At 38.0% G+C, this 17,406-nt stretch overlaps 2 protein-coding genes across 8 annotated transcripts in view; both read right to left on the reverse strand.

Annotated features, from left to right (window-relative positions):
* LOC103151829 (deleted in malignant brain tumors 1 protein-like) overlaps nt 1-6,797 on the reverse strand; it is an 18,695-nt gene extending 11,898 nt beyond the window's left edge. Inside the window, exons 1-12 of the mRNA XM_007572066.2 lie at nt 6,659-6,797; nt 5,834-5,869; nt 5,431-5,748; nt 4,875-5,165; nt 3,894-4,202; nt 2,915-3,208; nt 2,119-2,403; nt 1,745-2,038; nt 1,369-1,653; nt 1,010-1,297; nt 593-880; nt 63-344 (exon numbers count right to left, since the gene is read on the reverse strand). Coding sequence (XP_007572128.2) covers nt 63-344; nt 593-880; nt 1,010-1,297; nt 1,369-1,653; nt 1,745-2,038; nt 2,119-2,403; nt 2,915-3,208; nt 3,894-4,202; nt 4,875-5,165; nt 5,431-5,748; nt 5,834-5,869; nt 6,659-6,689 — 3,001 coding nt within the window. The 5' untranslated portion in view covers nt 6,690-6,797. The remainder of the gene's footprint in view (nt 1-62; nt 345-592; nt 881-1,009; nt 1,298-1,368; nt 1,654-1,744; nt 2,039-2,118; nt 2,404-2,914; nt 3,209-3,893; nt 4,203-4,874; nt 5,166-5,430; nt 5,749-5,833; nt 5,870-6,658) is intronic.
* Nucleotides 6,798-8,414: 1,617 nt separating this feature from the next.
* LOC103151822 (activating transcription factor 7-interacting protein 2-like) overlaps nt 8,415-17,406 on the reverse strand; it is an 11,666-nt gene continuing 2,674 nt past the window's right edge. For 3 of the 7 annotated variants that reach the window (XM_007572056.2, XM_007572055.2, XM_007572058.2), the window contains 13 exons: nt 13,578-13,650; nt 13,225-13,356; nt 12,936-13,004; nt 12,781-12,818; nt 12,630-12,670; nt 12,484-12,539; nt 11,649-11,694; nt 11,383-11,456; nt 11,220-11,265; nt 10,600-10,661; nt 9,409-9,570; nt 9,122-9,309; nt 8,415-8,999 (listed from right to left, as the gene is read on the reverse strand). In XM_007572056.2, the coding sequence (XP_007572118.1) occupies nt 8,789-8,999; nt 9,122-9,309; nt 9,409-9,570; nt 10,600-10,661; nt 11,220-11,265; nt 11,383-11,456; nt 11,649-11,694; nt 12,484-12,539; nt 12,630-12,670; nt 12,781-12,818; nt 12,936-13,004; nt 13,225-13,356; nt 13,578-13,650 (1,198 nt within the window). In that variant the 3' untranslated portion in view covers nt 8,415-8,788. Of the gene's footprint in view, nt 9,000-9,121; nt 9,310-9,408; nt 9,571-10,599; nt 10,662-11,219; nt 11,266-11,382; nt 11,457-11,648; nt 11,695-12,483; nt 12,540-12,629; nt 12,671-12,780; nt 12,819-12,935; nt 13,005-13,224; nt 13,357-13,577; nt 13,651-14,283; nt 14,317-14,909; nt 15,803-17,406 lie in introns of all 7 variants that reach the window. The other 4 variants (XM_007572053.2, XM_007572052.2, XM_016681763.1 and 1 more) reach the window with 4 other exon arrangements.

The following is a 17,406-nucleotide window of genomic DNA, read 5'->3' on the forward strand; positions in this document are numbered from 1 at the left end:
AATGAGAATGTTATTTATGTCATTTTGAACTATTTCATTAAGCTAATTTCACAAACAATTACCTGTCACGTTCAGGTTCGCATTATCACTAAAAACAGAGCTAGAATCTGTTCTTTGAAACTGACACTGGTACGATCCCTCATTTGTAAAGTTGACTTGAAGGATATGTAAAATAGTCGAGTTGCTGCTTGAGACTACAGTCTGGGTGAAAGGACCTGGGGTCTTTGTGAAGATGAATGATCCTTCTACTTCACCCCCAGTGATCGAACAAGTAATGTGGACATCCTGGCCCCACATAACCACACCAGTGGGCTGGATGGTGATGGTAGGCTTTGGTAGGCTCACTGAAAAATAACACAATGTCAAATTAGAAAGTTGTAAAAGAGGACAAAAGTGGAGACTCACGTGGAAATAAATAATTTATTGATATGGGCAGATAGGTAGCAGCAGAACAAAATAATGCAGACAATGGAGGATCCAGTAAACAAGGAATGGCAATGGAGTAAACCAGAAAGAGACAGTGGAGAAAAAACAACTTAAATATACTCAGTGAAAGGGAAAAACAATCTAAAACATAAAGACAAAACATTACCAGTTAGCTGGACAGAATCACTCAAGTTGGTGCTCAAGTCTTGATTAAAAGACCTTCTTTGAAACTGACACTGGTACGGTCCATGATCCACCAAGTTGACTTCACTGATGTGGAATGAAGCCGAGCTGCTGCTTGAATTTACAACATGAGTGATTGGTCCTGATGTCTTCTTGAAGATAAATGATCCTCCTACTTGACCCTCAGAGACTGAGCAAGCGATGTTGACAGTCTGACCAATAGAAACCACACCAGCAGGATCCAAAGTGATGCTGGGCTTTGGAAGAAATACTGAAAAAATAACACAAGAGAAAAGCTTTACTGCCCATAAACCTTTGACATAATTCACAGTGAGGAGACGTCACAGTATATTTTAGAGATTTCATAAGAAGTGGCAAATGTAAATTAAAACATAATTACCAGTTAGTTGGACAGGGTCACTGAAGCTGGTGTTGAAGTCTTGATCAGAAACTCTCCGTTGAAACAGACACTGGTATAATCCCTCATCTCCCAAGTTAGCTTGAGTGATATGGAAGGTAGCTGTGTTGCTGCTCGAGCTTACAGTTTGGATGAAATTACCAGGTGTTCTCCTAAAGACAAATAATTCTCCTGCCCGACCCTCGATGACTGAACAGGTGAGGGTGGCATCCTGACCCCACATCACCCCACCGGCAGAATCCAAGGTGATGGTCGGCTGTGAGAGGTTCACTAAAAAGCAACAAAAACATCACGTCTTTTCTATGTTTAATCAAATGGTCAAAGCTAATAAAAATAATTACCAGTTAGCCAGACAGGGTCACTAAAGTTGGTGTGAAACACTTCACCAGAAACCGTTCTTTGAAACCGACACTGGTACAATCCCTCATTTCCCAAACGGACTTGCGCGATATGGAAAGTAGCCGAGCTGCTGTTTGAGTTTATAGTCTGAATGACAGAACTGGGAGCGTTTGTGAAAATAAACGATCCACTCAATCCATCCATAACGTCACACCTGATGCTGACACTCTGACCCCAAGAAACCAGACCGGCAGGCTGCAAGGTGATGTTGGGTTTTGGAATTTCACCTGAAAAATGGTGCAAAGTTTGGTCACCTGTTATAATACTTTAACCCTATAGTAAACTCAGTTAATCTGCAAAATAAAGATAAAAACTCACCGTTAATATAGAGTGAGACATAACTGCTGAAGCTGGTGCTGAAGTCTTCGTTAGAAATCCTCACTTTAAGCTGACACTGGTAGTCTCCTGCATCCGTAAAGGTAACTTTAGGGATATTTAGAGTAGCAGAGTTGCTGCTTGAGTTCACAGTCTGACTGAAACTTCCTGAAGACTTCCTGAAGATAAATGACCCTCCTCCTTGTTCATTAGTGACTGAACAAATTATTTTGACATCCTGATTGAGATTAATCACTCCAGAGGGTTCAATACTGATCGTGGGTTGTGGAAAGCTCACTAAAGAAATGAGACAGTTGTTATTTTCTCAGCACATTTATTTAGAGTTATAAGAGTAAATGAATGCAAAACAGTAATACCTCTTAGTTGGACTGTGTCACTAAAGAGAGTGGTGAAGTTCTCATTGGGAAGCATGACTTGAACCTGACACTTGTACCATCCCTGATCATTGAAAGTGGCCTGAACGATGTAGAAAGTAGCAGAGTTGCTGCTTGAGTTCACAGCCCGGTTGAATGAGCCTGTGGTCGTCGTGAAGACAAATATCCCTCTTACTTGTGCATCAGTGACTGAACAACTGATGCTGACATTACGACCCAAGGTGATGTCACCTTGAGGAGTAAGTTCAATAGTGGGCCTTATATGGCCTGTCAAAAAAACACATTACATAGTGTCAGAGTCACACAGTGTCACCATAACAAAGTAAATACATTTCATAAAGGACTGTCAGGCTTCAGATTTGAAGTCATTTCTGTACAATGACGACACAGATTCGATTTTCTTCTATTTATTGCAGCACTTTTATACAGTCTGTCGTCAACAAAAGCCTGTGATTGACTTACTACACTGCACTGTTTCTGGATGTAATAGACACAATATTACGTTAAGTTTTTCCTTTAAAGTTGCATTAATTACTTTATTTCCAAAAGTACCTCATATCTTTTTAAATGAGTCCCCGAATTATGGAGAGATACAGTCAGTGTGTAATTTATTGTCACTTTCAGTGGTAGGGATTTTTTTGGAGGGTTGCAAAACACCATTTGAATTCATAAAATAATAACTACAGTAGAACTTTTTCCAATTCTCCCAATGAGGACTTAGATTAGATTTTACTTCTACAAGTTTTTACCAATACATTTAGTAGAAAACCTACATTACCTGAACAGATGACACCAGCATCCTGACTGTGATTACAGTTCTGAGCTCCAACTCTACCGTACGAACACTCAGGCAGATATCTTTCGCTCCCTGTGCAGGTCACTTCATTAATTTCTCCTGTTCCCTCTCCAAAGTGAAGGACACTCAGTGCTGTACCACATCCCAGCTGTCTGCAGACCACTCGAGCTTCGTTTATGTCCCAGCTGTTATTGCAGACGGTTCCCCAGGATCCATTGGTGAAGATTTCAACTCGTCCAGAGCATCTACTTGGCCCAATTAACCTGCTCAGGCCGGCTATGAAAACCACGAGGCACAATTAATAGACAAATACTGAATGGGAAAAACAGGACTTTATAAAAGGTGTACAAGCAATCTGACTGATTCTTTTGTAAAATAACACTGATCTGAAAACTTTCTAAAAAGTATAGAAAGTCCTTTACCTAAATGATGCAAATGAACAAATTTTAGGCAAATTCTAATATAAATCGGCTCAAGATGACTGAAGAGTAATTAAAAGGTACTGAGTATTAATTTAATAAATGTGTTCTCTATTCAGATACAAAACAAACAGTAGAAATGTCCTTGTCACAGTAAAGCATCGGAACAGGAAGCTGGCTTCTGTGTTTGTGGAAAACCGGTGAATCCCCAGAAATTTGCATATTTTCAATGTTCATCCCACATGCTATTTAAAATAGGGGCAAAGGGAGTTTTTGAAAGAAAAAATATTTGGCAAAATGTATAGATGAACGTTTAAAAGATGGAGCCTGGTTTATTACAAAACAAATATGTATGACACTACACAATGCTAACATATAATAATACTAAAAGATGAAGAGCTGCTGAATCAAATCCTTTCTCTTAAAGAAGCTCACATTAGAAAGACTAGCCAGAGAACAAAGCTGTTCTACTAGAACTCACGTTTACATGTTGGTTTTGAACTAAAACTACATTTAGAGAGAAGTGATGAACATTTTCTCACCTGAGCAAATCACACCAGCATCCTGATGATGACTGCAGTTATGTACCAAGTATCCTCTGTGTGAGCATCGAGTCAGATGTGTTTCACTCCCCGTGCAGGCCACATCGTCAAACAGGATTTTATCTGCTCCTTTTCCGAAGTGCGCTGAGTGAGGAGCAGCCACGGCTACGCCACAGTTCAACTGACTGCAGACCACCTGAGCATCATTCAAGTCCCAGCCGTCATCACACACTGTTTGCCAGGCACCACTGTAGTAGATTTCAACTCGTCCAGCGCACCGAGACGGCCCAGTTAGACGGACTGGATAATCTATCAAGTGCATAAGATGAGGGCCAAAGAAAGCAAAAAGGGATTGGTCTCAGACTCAGATTGTAACTATGAATCATTAGGTAACTATGAATCATTAGGTTGAAATAAAAACATTTCAACCTTTTAAATCCTTGGCATTAAGTCTGAGCTCAGATGTACTGAAACTCATAAAAAAAAAGAAACTGAGCCCTGTCCATTTTTTTTGTTTGTTCCTTAGAACAAACAAAATATGTACAGATTAAACAAAATGCTTACAGTGTATAAAATGATACATGACTGTGAATAAATTACAAAAATGTTTCCAGATGTAGGCCAGTTAAGATCACCAAAATTATGTTGCGTTTCTAATTGCAAGATTTATTTTTTTTTAATTAATACGATTTAAGCATGAAGGTGCTTGTGTGCTTGTGTGTTAATTATAATTAGGAAAGTATTAAAATTCTTAAAAATAATCCTCACTGCAGGGATATTCAGAAAACAGGAGTCATTGTGTTAATCCTAACTGACCCAAAACAGGAAACTTTCAGTCTAAGTCCATGCCAGGCAGTCCGAAAACACAGGGTTGTGTATTTTATGCAACATATTTACATGTGTGGGTTTCAGCTGTTGATGTATAAGAATCATGAAGACATTAATAATACATTATTGAAAGTAGAAGAAACTGAGCCATACCTGAACAAGAGACATAAGCATAGGAACCATATTGGTATGTCCAAGAATTACTGTGGTGACATTCATACAGAGAAAATTCACTTCCGGAACAGCTCAAATCAGGCAGCGCGACGCTGTAGCTGTAATGGTAGCCTGACTGAGAGATTGATGATACTGGACCACAGCCCATCTGTCTGCAGGCCACTTTAGCAGCATTTGTGTCAAAGCCGTTATAACTGAGTACTTTCCATCCCCGATCGTGGTATAAATGGACGTTTCCAGAGCATGATGGAAATGGTAAGATCTGATGAGCTACAGCTACATGAGAAAATAACAAAAAAGAAATAAGCACATTCTGTTTTACCAACTTAATAGCAGCATAGATGAGTGTGGCTACAACAAGAAGCAGGAACAAGCCATGTCTGTTTCAGAAAGACATTTCTGAATGACTGCATCATTTTACTATTCTCAATACAGCTAATCTCACATCCATCACTGTCACAGAACTGAATCGGCTTTATCTGAAATCCTGAGTGCTGTGTGTTATCTAAAACATTGGATTTTTATACACACTTACAGTAACAAGTGACACCTGCATCCTCACTATGTTCACAGTTGTGGGTTCCAAATCCTCTGTGGCTGCATTCAGAAAGAAAATCTTCGTTTCCTGAACAGCTCACATCATCCAGCCAGATCTTTCCTGTGCCTTCACCAAAGTGAGCGGATGCATGAACAGTTAATGGTGGTCCACAGTCTAACTGTTTGCAGATCACATCAGCTTCATTAGAGTCAAAGCCGTCATCACAGACTGTTCCCCATTCTCCATTGTGGTAGATTTCAACTCTTCCGGCGCAATACCCATCTGAACTCGAACCAACCAATCTGACAACATTGCCTGAAATGAAATAAACAATAAATAATCATTTTAAAAATAAGTATTAAACAAACAATAACTGCAAAAGTTGGAGATATGGACTGACCTCCGGCAGCTGAAGATGAGCACAAGAGAAAAGAGGCTGTAGTAGAGAGAGAAAGAGAATAAACACATGGTGATGTGAGAACAAAGTAATAAAAACACCAGAAAAATGTTGAAAATCTCAGAAAAAAATACTATTTTTGACAAAGACTCTGATAAATCCAGAGCATATGGTTTTGGTGTATCTTATCTGACAAGTTCTTCACATGTCAGCATCTTTCAAGGTTACAATGACTGCTTTTCAACTTAATAAAATCGTAGTTCACAGCTATGTGTTCGTTCCAGATATTATAAAAATTCTAATCAAATAGTTTTACCCAAACCACAATATTTTGCTCATTATATCTGTTGTTCAGTATTACAATCTGAATTCAATCCTTCCAGTCAAATATTTGGTCCAACTGCACTGGAAAAGCACAAAATCTTACCAAGTGTTTTTGGTCTAGTTTCTACTTAGTACACTTGAAATAAGGCAAAACTAACTTTAGAGTAACTTTTCAGAAAGGAATAGAAGCTTGTTTTAAATCAATAATTCGTTAATATTGATCAAAAAATACAATTTCCACTGGCAGATAATTTTACTCATTACAAAACATGTTTCCCATTTGGGATACAATCTGCCAGTAGAACTTGTAGTTCTTTTTTTAAAAATCAATATTAGAGAATTAAAAGAAGCTCCACTATCTTGTTGAAAAGTTCCTTTTGTCTTATTTAAAATAAAATAGAGCAAAAATGCTTTCAAGATGGTCATTCATTGACTTACTAAAATTTTCGTACATTGAACAATTTCATAATCAAAAAAATTAGAACCAAAAATATTTTAGCTCACCTGAAACAAGACCCAGTAACAGATCTAACATCTTCACAGCCTGAAAAGTCGGTGACTTATGAACGACCGAACACAAACACTACAGGACAGAACAGCAGACGGTACCATTTATGGATGTCCACTTGGTCAACCCCACGGGGGAGGGAGGATAGATCAGTACCTGGTCAGTATTTACACAAATTGAGGATGTTTCTATGAACTGAAACCTGAGCGAGATACATGATCATGTACTTCCTTGTATTCAAAGGAGCTCTATTTATTTTTGCCATGGATGTTTACAGCAAACACAGAGCTGCTACTAGTCAAGCTGCTAGCTGGAGATCTCGTCTCTCCCTCATATATCAAAATAAGAAGAATTTAATCAAACGGGTACTGTTTTATTGTTTTGATTTTTATTCAATAAAAAAAAATTTCACACTAAGGGTCACTTATCCACCTATCGTTGAAGTCCAGTTTGATTTTTATTTACGTAGAGAACAGACAGTGAACCACAAGCATCAGGCCCAACACTTTCTTTTTCTTCATAATTGCTCACTCAATGAGCAATGTAATAGTTTGCTGATACAAACTATTACATGATAACTTTGCTTTCCTCGTACGACAAACTGTCGAAAGCCTGGCTAGTATTTATTGGAAACCACTTGGAAAGTATAAGAGAAAATACAGAGTATGTACATCAGACTGTATTAATTCAATTTGAAAAGAAAGAAAGCAAACCTTTTATTTAATACCCAATCATGCTTTTTTTTTTGTTTTTTGTTTTTTTTGTCTAGGTCTGCGACATTAAATCCAAATAAAATACATTGAAGTATTTAAAAATATTGAAATGTGTGGATGCAATGTGAAAGATGTGAAAAAGATCTGCATGAACTCTGGATGCTATAGGTGTTTATCTACAAAGTCTGTAAACAGATTTTTGGGTTAACAGGTAAAAACTACTCTGGTCAACAGCCAAATCATTGTCTGGGGTTTTTCCAACCGTTTTAGGGTGATTTTGATGAGCGGAATCTAAAAATCACATTGGTTTTGCTCAATCAGGTCAACTTTTTGAACTAAGCTGACGAGGGATATCCCTGCTGCTGAGCATTCAAGGCGTTCGAAGAAACGGACGTCAATGCCCTGAATTTTGCACAGTGAAAACATTTTTACACGTACTTACCCTTATCAATGTTTATTATTCAATTTACAGAAATTCAAGCTTGTATCATTTAATTAATACACTCTGTTACAAAACATTTTTGTTTCTCCTAAAACTTTTTTTTTTTTGGATGATATTTGTTTAATGGAAATGAACGAATAATGTCACAAAAAATGTCATCGGTTTAGTTTAGAAGATCGGATTTCTCAAATTTGAATAAAAAGCTGGCCTGACTGAGAAAAACTGATGTTATTTTTGGATTCAGGGGTAGATGAAGCTCAAAACTCAAACACGAGCAAACAAAGCAGAGGCTGTTTCTAAAACGACAACATTTGTGTAGAAAACCGAAATGGAAATGGTCCAACTGGTTAAAAACAGGGAAACGGATCTCATTTGGTTCACCGAGTAGCACAGGTTGACCTTTTATAAACACACAGGAAGGCACTCGCTGATGTTGGGCTACAAATTACATGTAGCATTTATAAGATAAAAAAAAAAAAAGTCAGTAAATTATCCAGGTAAAATGTAACAAAGATTTTATTCAACAAAATGTATGCTAAAATATGTTAAATTGTTTTGACTTTACAATAGAAAGAAAATGTAGTAGCTGATAAAAAGTAACATTTAAAAGTCAACTTTATTTGCAAATAAACAAAATCCAACATTTCGTTAAAATCTTGCTTGCATGCTTTTAAAGATAAGATAGCACCATTACTTCTCCTCCTGGCATCTAAACACAAAGGTGAACTAAGAATATTTACATCTTGGCACTTATTTTACCAACTGGAACCCGACTGTAAAACCTTTAAGAGACATCTTTCTAAAGCTGACCTGCTTCTTAACTCACTTTACGGGCATTTGAGTGCATGCTGTTTTACTTACAAATAGTTCTGCCTGCGTAAGAACAACAATAAAATGCATTCTGAACAATCAAAGCAATAAACGAAAGCTTTTAGGTTTCCAAGGCGTTCCTGCCTGCATCCTCTTCCGAATTAGTCCGGTAGGATCGCCGTAACAACTTTGCTATAGGGTCCGTAGCGACCAAATATGTCTTTGCCCACCACAGCAGCACACAGCTTGTGCCCACGCTTGAACTTATTGATCAGAGCGCACATGGGCAGAGACTTGGCCTGCAGTTTGTCGTAAGTATCCCACTTGAGGAAGACGCCGCTCCCTTTAAAGGTCTCCATCGCCAGCAGGATGCTGCAGCAGGGAGAGAGAGAGAGAGGAAACGTGTGGCATTAAACTCTTCTCCTTCACAATATTTTAATAACAGCCTTCCTCGCAACAGGGTTTTTTTTTTTTTTTCCAGTGCCGTCTCTTACGTGTAGCTTTCCATCGGTGGCAAACTGGGGTCTTCGTCCTCCACGTTCCAGAGGACGGAGACTCGAGTTGGGTTCCTGATGAAGGCCAGGTTTACGTCTACTCTCGGAGGCATCTTGTACGAAGCCGCTTCCATCTTCAGGACGGCCGGGAAGGGGGTGTTGGGAAGAGGCGGATAGACGAACATGTCCTATTGGGGAAGGATGGGGAGGAGGGGAGGGGGGTCAAAGAGATGTAATGAGATTTGCAAAACGTTCTTTGTCTTCCATCTGTGGAGCGTCTGAAATACCTCCTTCGTCGACTCCATTCCTTCCAAATCATTGAGTGCAGGACTGCTGCTGTGGCCAGGAGAGGAAGCTTCTTTTTTCAACCGCTTAGCCATGGGCTCATCGAAGTAGTCTTGATTCTCGTTGCGGGAATCTGCTGCCTCTGTTTTTATACTGGCAACCTTCAGAATTTGACAAACCAAAAGGAAGAAATTAAATAAAATAAAACCAAATCTTATGGAAAATGTGTGGTTGATTTGTCAGTTGCATTAACATTTACAGTGTCAGCAAGATCCTTACAATTCCTGTGTTACTTAAGTATTAAAGTGATACTGACACAAACATGTTCAGTTTTTTTTTTTTTTTTTAAACAGAACCATAAAAGAATTAGGTGTGCAGATTTAAATTTATTTCCTGCTTTTCACCCACATGGGCAGAATTATGCATACACAGTGGTATAAAAACAGATCTACTGATTTAAATGTTACCACCCTTTGCATATCCACAGATAAGCTTACAGCAAAATTTGCGTTGAACATGTGGCGACTCTTCCTGGAGGTTTCATCCAAGATCTAAACATAGTCCACATGTTTTAACAGGGCTTTCAGGAGGGCGTTCTCACAGCTCAACGCCTCGCTGCTTCTCCTATTCCACAACCAGTTTTGATGTGTTTTAGGTCTCTATGCTGGAACACCAACTGTGCCCAGGTTTTCGTTATTTGATCCAAAATCATTCAGTGAAAGCAAATCGTTCAGGATGTTGCAAAACTGACCAAGAAATATGGCCCACTCCAAAATTGACATTTTCAAACTCGTGGAAATTGAAACAGTCCACATGGGCGAGCATCATTATCTGTTTTAATGTCAAAAAACGCCCACAAAGATTAAGCTGTTTATTTTACATCATGTTCATTGTATCTTCACCCTGTAGGAACTTAGGAAGGGTTTCAAGCTAAGGACTGCGAGTTCTTCCACGTTCAAACTACTTTTTTGTTTTTTTCCATTTACTTGCACTCACTTGTTTTGCAAAATCACTGAAGTGGATCATCATTGCATCCAGAGAAACAAACAGGGTGACGTGAGAACAATAGCAACGGGTGATGAAATCTGATCTTCTTTCAATTTTATGATTTAAAAAAAAAAGTTTAATTATTAAATAAAAAAAATGCTTATAAAGAAAGTAAATGTTAACAAGCAAGCAGACTCCAATCCTACCTTATGCTCTTTAGAGTCACAGGGACTAAGACACGGCGGTGGCGGCGGCTTCTCACATAAATCTGCTCCGTCACAGAAAAACACGGAGAAACATCAGGAGGGAATAACAACAAACAGCTTGGTTTCTATTCAGATGATTCAATTGAATCTAATCAATTGGAAAACTTTTGCACACCACACTTTCCAGTTTTTTATTTGAAAAACAAAAGCTTTGGATCGTGTAATTTTCCTTCAAATTCACAACTGTATGCCACTTTGTATACGTCTCATTAAATTCAAATGAGACGTATTTATGTTTATGGTTTAATGTGACAACATATGAAAAAGGGGGTGTGAATATTTTTGAAAGCAACTGTGTGTACATGACTCAGGATAGGAGGATCTACTGTGTGCCTGTTGTTTGATATTTGTTTTACACTGTATTCCAGCTAATCCGATACAAATACAAAAGATGCTGGTGTAAAAGAAAAATGGATAAACTGTAAATGTTGGGACTTGTGATTTATCAAATCAGTGTCGTGGAGAGTATGTGTGGATTTGTGTGAGAATCACATGACATCTATAGGCAGTCATAAAAATGGATTTATCTGGTGTAGTCAAATATCTGCAGAGCAACTTACCTTCATTACTTGACCACTGATTTTTTTGTCCACATATTTTTCTTTCCTATGAAGGAAAATATGTCAGTATATTCATGCTGTACTTAAAAGGAAGTTGTTTCGGCTTCTGCATAGTTAGCCACACTATGATCAGTATGTTTAAACAAACAAAATATAATTTTACCGTAGCAACAGGAGAACACCGAGGCGTCAGAACGGGAGGAGGGTCCTCTAAATTCGCCAAGGCAGTGGTCAACACTTTGCACAAATCAGAAGAGGCAGGACACAAAATTAAAAGATTATAATTAGTAAATAGAATATTATGTTTGTAGATATTTTTTGAATAGTTAAAAAAATGCACGTAGGCCATATTTTCTTCTAAAAACTAAATACCAAAAATCTATTTTCACCTTAAAGACTGAAATATTTGCTGCTGTGACATGAACTTACTCTCATTGTCGGCACGGAAATTCTTCAGTGCGTTTCTTGTTGTCTCCTGAACAAAACAAACCAATGAAAAGCTGCTTTGTTATGAGTCAAACAGCAATTATTTGACAAAATGATATCTGGCTATTTGCTGCTTGCACTGTCAAAAAAAAAAAAAAACGTCTCTAATTTACGGGAATTTACATCTATAATTTTACCATATAAAATCAGTAAAATTCTGGCAACCACAGTTGCTGGTATTGTATTTTTATTTTTTTTTACAGTGTGTAATAAAACTAATTTTAACATCAAATTATAACAATTTGAGTAAGGAGAGAAATTAAGTTTTACAGCAAATATTACTGTTAGTGTGTTTTTATTATCTATTGAGAAAAATGTGTATATTCATTTTATGAAAAGAAAAAGTCACAATATAATCAAATATGTGTTTTATGAAACAGTTTGTTCCTCCTGAGACTGTCAGTAAATGCTGTGTGTGTGTTTCAAAATATGAATTCACTTAATGCTGTTTAGCAGTAAAGTAGCATCACTTAATGTAACAGTGTGGCCTGTTGGATAATGTACATGTTTCACTCTGAAGATGTTCTCCACTTTGTTAGGATTCAAATGATTAAACTGGTTGATTTGTGGCTAAAAAGACAAAATACTAAAACCTTTTACACCAACAATTTTATTGCCATTGCAATAAAAAACAATATATTTTAATTCTACCCCAATGTGCAGGTTTTGCAAAGCAAGTCTGAGCTGATACACTGATCCTTCTTGGAAACTGTGCATTAGATCGTTCAAAACTAAACAGACTGATTTACTAGTAAGGGATAAATTGCTCTAAACTTACCATCATTTTGAGAAGCTCCCCACTTTCCGCTTCACGGTTTGTTCTCATTGTGTCTGCTGTGGTTACAAGGAAACAAGCACGCAAAAATAAAAACAAATGCAATGTAAATCTGGATACCAGAGCAATTTTGCAGAATGAGCTCTTACTCTGCGACGCCGCTTCCAAAGGGTCACGCTGTGGGCCTTTCCTACAAAGTTCACAGCAAACCTCATTATTTCCACCTTTATTCAATGAAAACAAGTCGCACACGAAATTCAGGGTCTTTACTGACGAAGCACTAAATGAGCTGAAACGCACCCGAGGATGTCAGCGTCACCAGCGGAGGACGGAGAACTCTGCAAGGATGTTGAAAATTAAGATTCAAATTTGGGATATATTGGCGTCATTGTTAAAGTATTAATATTAAGATAGACGTTACCCATAAACAGAGGAGACTATGAGATTGTACCAACCTGCTTCTGAATACTTGCTAAGTAGGAGAGAGCCACCTCCGCTCTCCTCGCTATGGCTTCGATTCGACTCTGATGAAGACAGAAAAAAAGCGTTCAGTAAAAACAGCTTCTTGTTTTTGCTCTTTTGCAAATGTCTTATTTACTTTAAGCACCCTCCGATACACTTTATCATATTCAAGCCATGACAGGTCCACCGTCTTGCTTCACAACTGGTTAGAGGTTTTTTTTTTCCTGGCATGCTGTACTTTGTTTATGCCATGCATGTTCTCTGTTCTTGTGTTCCCCCCACCTCTAGTTTCTGAATGGACGTTTCGAAGCTGTCTTCATCATTTGAGTCTTGAATGCGTTGTATCATACTCTCAATCTGCCTTTCCTTATTTGCCACAGCTTTATGGGCCTCCTGCTCAATGAGAGCTTGCACCTGTAGAAACACAGAATGCCATTAAGGATGCAAATTCATTGCATTTGCATTTGGACATTTTTCAAATGTCTTGCACATGCAATGTCTAGAGATATGTCCAAAGGATTCAATTCCACTTCATAGTTTTATAAAGCTTTGGCTTAAGCTTTTTTTTTTTATTATTATCAACTGCATTGTTAAATTAATATTAACCTCCTCAGAAATATCAGGTATTTTCTTACTTCTGATTGGGAGATCATTAGCCTCATATCGCCGGCTTCAGCAGGTCCAGACACAGGAGGAAATGTCTCTGTTCTTCTCAAGGAAACAAAAAGTAAAGAGAAACAATTAGAGATTAGCTAAGTTTGCCTTTATCTGCATTTACCAACAAAAACTGCAAAGCAAGAAGTATTGCATCACAGTGGAGCAGACCCCTCAGCACTATATGCAACACCACTGTGAGAGAAAGTCAAATGCCAGAAAGCAACATACACCATTGAAGAACTGACAAACAGCAGAGAAATTATGAACAGGTTGATTAAAAAAAAAAAATGTTTCCAAATCCTTTTTCAGACTGCCGTGCAACATAAAAAGTTGAATTTGTCTTTCACTTAGACATGGCATTCCCCAAGGATCCCTCCCTAGTCCCATCTTATTGTCTAATGTTGCACTTGAGGTCTGTTCTTAAAAAAACATTAAAATTTTTAACTACAGATTTGGTTCTCAACCCATTTAATCTCACCGGCAACAATTGTTGCCAAACAAAATTTTTTCTAACTTCCAGAAGCTCTAAAATAATTGTTTTGACTTTTGGCAACTGATTGAAGTTTTAAAATAAAATAATAGAGTGTCTACTCTAAGCAATATCAATTTCATGCATCTGGTGTGAAAGGTCATATGACCTTTCACACCAGATGCACACCAGGTAAAGACCTCTTTACTTCCCACCTGTAACGCTGGAGGTAAATGTCAGTCACAAACCTGAACAAGAAGTCAGTAAAATACATTAATAAACAAATATATATAAAATATTTTGAGCATATGTTCTTTCAAGTGTCTTCTACTGATACATAAAGAAAATTGTGTCTTTTCATTCATCTTTTAGTCATAAGAAGAGTGAATGTAAGCATGCCAACAATTGTTGACAATAACCTAAGACACAAAGCATCACATCAGCAGCAAAGCTACACCCCACTCAGAAATACACTAGTAAAGCTCTCGTGACCAAGACTGACCCAAACATCTCCTCTATGAGAAGAGGTTTAACATTTCCCAGGAAGCCATTACTTTGGTAAGAGGAGAGAAAAAGCTCTTATAAAGGAGCAATACCACTTTTTTTGGGGGGGGGGTACTCGCACATTGTGCATGTGAGTACATTTTCCATGCAAGCAGAGCAGTACAGTCAAAGCTCTCTTTATGGCCCAGAAATGGAGATGTGCAGACATCAACAGAGACAAAGAAAGCAAAAGAGACAAACTCTGTGAAAGTGCAAGCCAGAAAGGTATGTATGCACATGTATACAAGACAGTTCTGTCTTGCGCTACAGCTAAGACAGCTTTAAACACGGAACTTACTCATGAAGAAGATGCAAGGCCAACTGTGCGTCAGACCTGAATCCATGCGAATCTTTGAGGTCGCGCCATCTTTGAAAGGCCACGCCAATGTTTATTCGGCGTAAGTTGTTCGACTGCTTTTTGGAGAAATGTTTCATTCTCTTACGTTTAGCTGACAGACCAGCATGTTCGCTAGAGCAAGTGAAAGCTGGACTTTGATTTGGTGTGGATGACATGCTGGGTTAAGTCTCTGGTGTACTGTGGAAACAGAAGCTCATAACATCAGGCACAAAGCGTGGAGGGGCGTCTCAGTAAAGTAGTACATCTCCGGAGAGAACATGGAAACTCCATGCAGAAAGACCCCCAGGCCGGGATTTGAACCCAGGACTGTCTTGCTGAAAGGCAACAGTGCCTCTATGCAGCCCTGTGTGATTCAATTCAAAAAGTGAAATTCATTTATAATCATAAAACTGATGTATATCTCAGACGTTTTGAGTTCTTGTTTTGTTGTTGTTCTGATGACTACATGACTCGCCATTAAAATATTTTAAACCTTGAATCAAGGAGCAGCATCAACGAAAAAGGTAGGTTTTAAGATTAAGACAGACAATATTAGTTAGGCAGCACACGGGCACACAATTTTCTGAAGCATTTTTGCGAGCTGGAGAAGGAACGTTCCAGAACAACGCCGTCTTAGAAATATAGCGTAGTTTCACTTCAATGTAAACCTTTCAGACTCTTAATATGGGTAAAATAATGATGCTTCAAGCTTGTACGTGTTAGATGATGATGGCACAAAATAACGGTTTTAACTGGCAACGGCTGATGTGTTTTTCCTTGTATTCGTACATTTCCGGTACGGTGGGGAAGATGTTTTTAGAAAAGTACGATAGCTTCAAAGTTGCTCTTTCTACCTTAAGTACANCCAAACTCAATACCTAAATTTGATTGTGAATTTGTGGCAAAACATTAAAATGAATGTTCAGAGATGTCCATCTCCAAACTGAGTGAGCTTGAGTTGTTTTGTAAATTAGAATAGACAAAAAATTCAGTCTCTAGGTGTCTGATACACATAGCCCAAAAAAACCAGGAAATCCCATAAAGTCTGGTATGCTTGTTTTTGCAGTGCATTGTACATCCATACTAATCCAGTTTTACAGACTACTTTGGTTGTTAAATGGTCATCGATAGAAGAAAGATTACAAAAAGTTTTGTCTCTCAAAAATGTATAAATACCCGTAACAAAATCTACCAAAATCTGGGCTACATCATTTATTAAAATTCACCCACAGATAAGAACACCATCAAATACAGAACAATGATAATTAAAGTATGAGGACAGAAATATAAATAGGCTCAAAATCTAAAAATAAAGTAATCACCTTTATCCCATAGAAGATTATACATTACAGTAGTGAAGGAAAAAGTCCAAGAAGGAATAACTACAGAAATGCTTTAACAAAGTTATAAGAAACCCTCAAGTTTTCTCAACTAACTTTTAGAACATTTACATTTTTATTTTCATTACACCCAGTAGCCTATCTATGTGTTTAGAAAAAATGATACTCAAACTTATTGGGGGCTAAGCAGTGGGTTCAGAAAGGGACAATTTGTTTAAATCTAATGATGTGGAGTGTCTGGTAATGCTGTTTTGCAGCGTGAAACTTGATCTCAACCAGTGACGTGCGGTCAGGGGTGCCTCACCTGTCATCATGGAAAAATAATATAGGCCTATAATAATAAAATCATTTACGGTATATTGCTATTTTCACCCGGTTTGTACTATAAAGTACCTATTTTTTACTTAGCTTAACTACTTCTGATTTTTTCTTCAAAATCGCTGGATTTTCGCATTTTTCCATTCAAATGCTCAGAAGCGAAGCCGGTGAGGCAGCAGTGAGCTGAGCCTCACCTGGGATTGCGCAACTTCTCACTACCTGACTGGCTGCCATTCCATGAGAGCATGTTCGTCCTGTCTGTACGCCGGCAATAAAATGGCTAAAAAACATTTAATATATGGACTGATTTTCCATAATCTAGCTTATTTCTATAACGTACAGAGTTTTTTTGTCACCAGCTGTGTGTGTATCGTGTTTTGTGTGCGGAGGAGTGATCAGAAATGGCAGAGAACAGACTCGAGGTGAGGCAGGCAGTTCTCTTGCCTCATGGCAGGGGGCGCTCATGATCCCAGATATTGTGACTGCACAAATGCAAAGACACAGTGAGCTAGCCATGGAGCTACCCATACAGTAAATAAGTAAAGTACAGCGATATATTTGTTTTCTCCTCTCTTCCGACGTCAACATAAAAGACTACATTTCTACACTTAAACAGTTTTCTAAAGTGGATTTCCAATTGAAGCAGGAGATGATAAATAAAGGAAGACCAACAACGGAGGTGAAAGTTTTGTTTCGAGACAGTTTGACGATTCTTAAACGGAGTAGAAAACACATGCCGAGGATAGACTTGGCTTTGGATTGACGGATATTTTGGTGCAGAATTAGCGGTGCATGGATTT

Source organism: Poecilia formosa, unplaced genomic scaffold (genome assembly GCF_000485575.1).
Source record: "Poecilia formosa unplaced genomic scaffold, Poecilia_formosa-5.1.2 Scaffold293, whole genome shotgun sequence".
In the NCBI taxonomy this organism is placed as follows: domain Eukaryota; kingdom Metazoa; phylum Chordata; class Actinopteri; order Cyprinodontiformes; family Poeciliidae; genus Poecilia; species Poecilia formosa.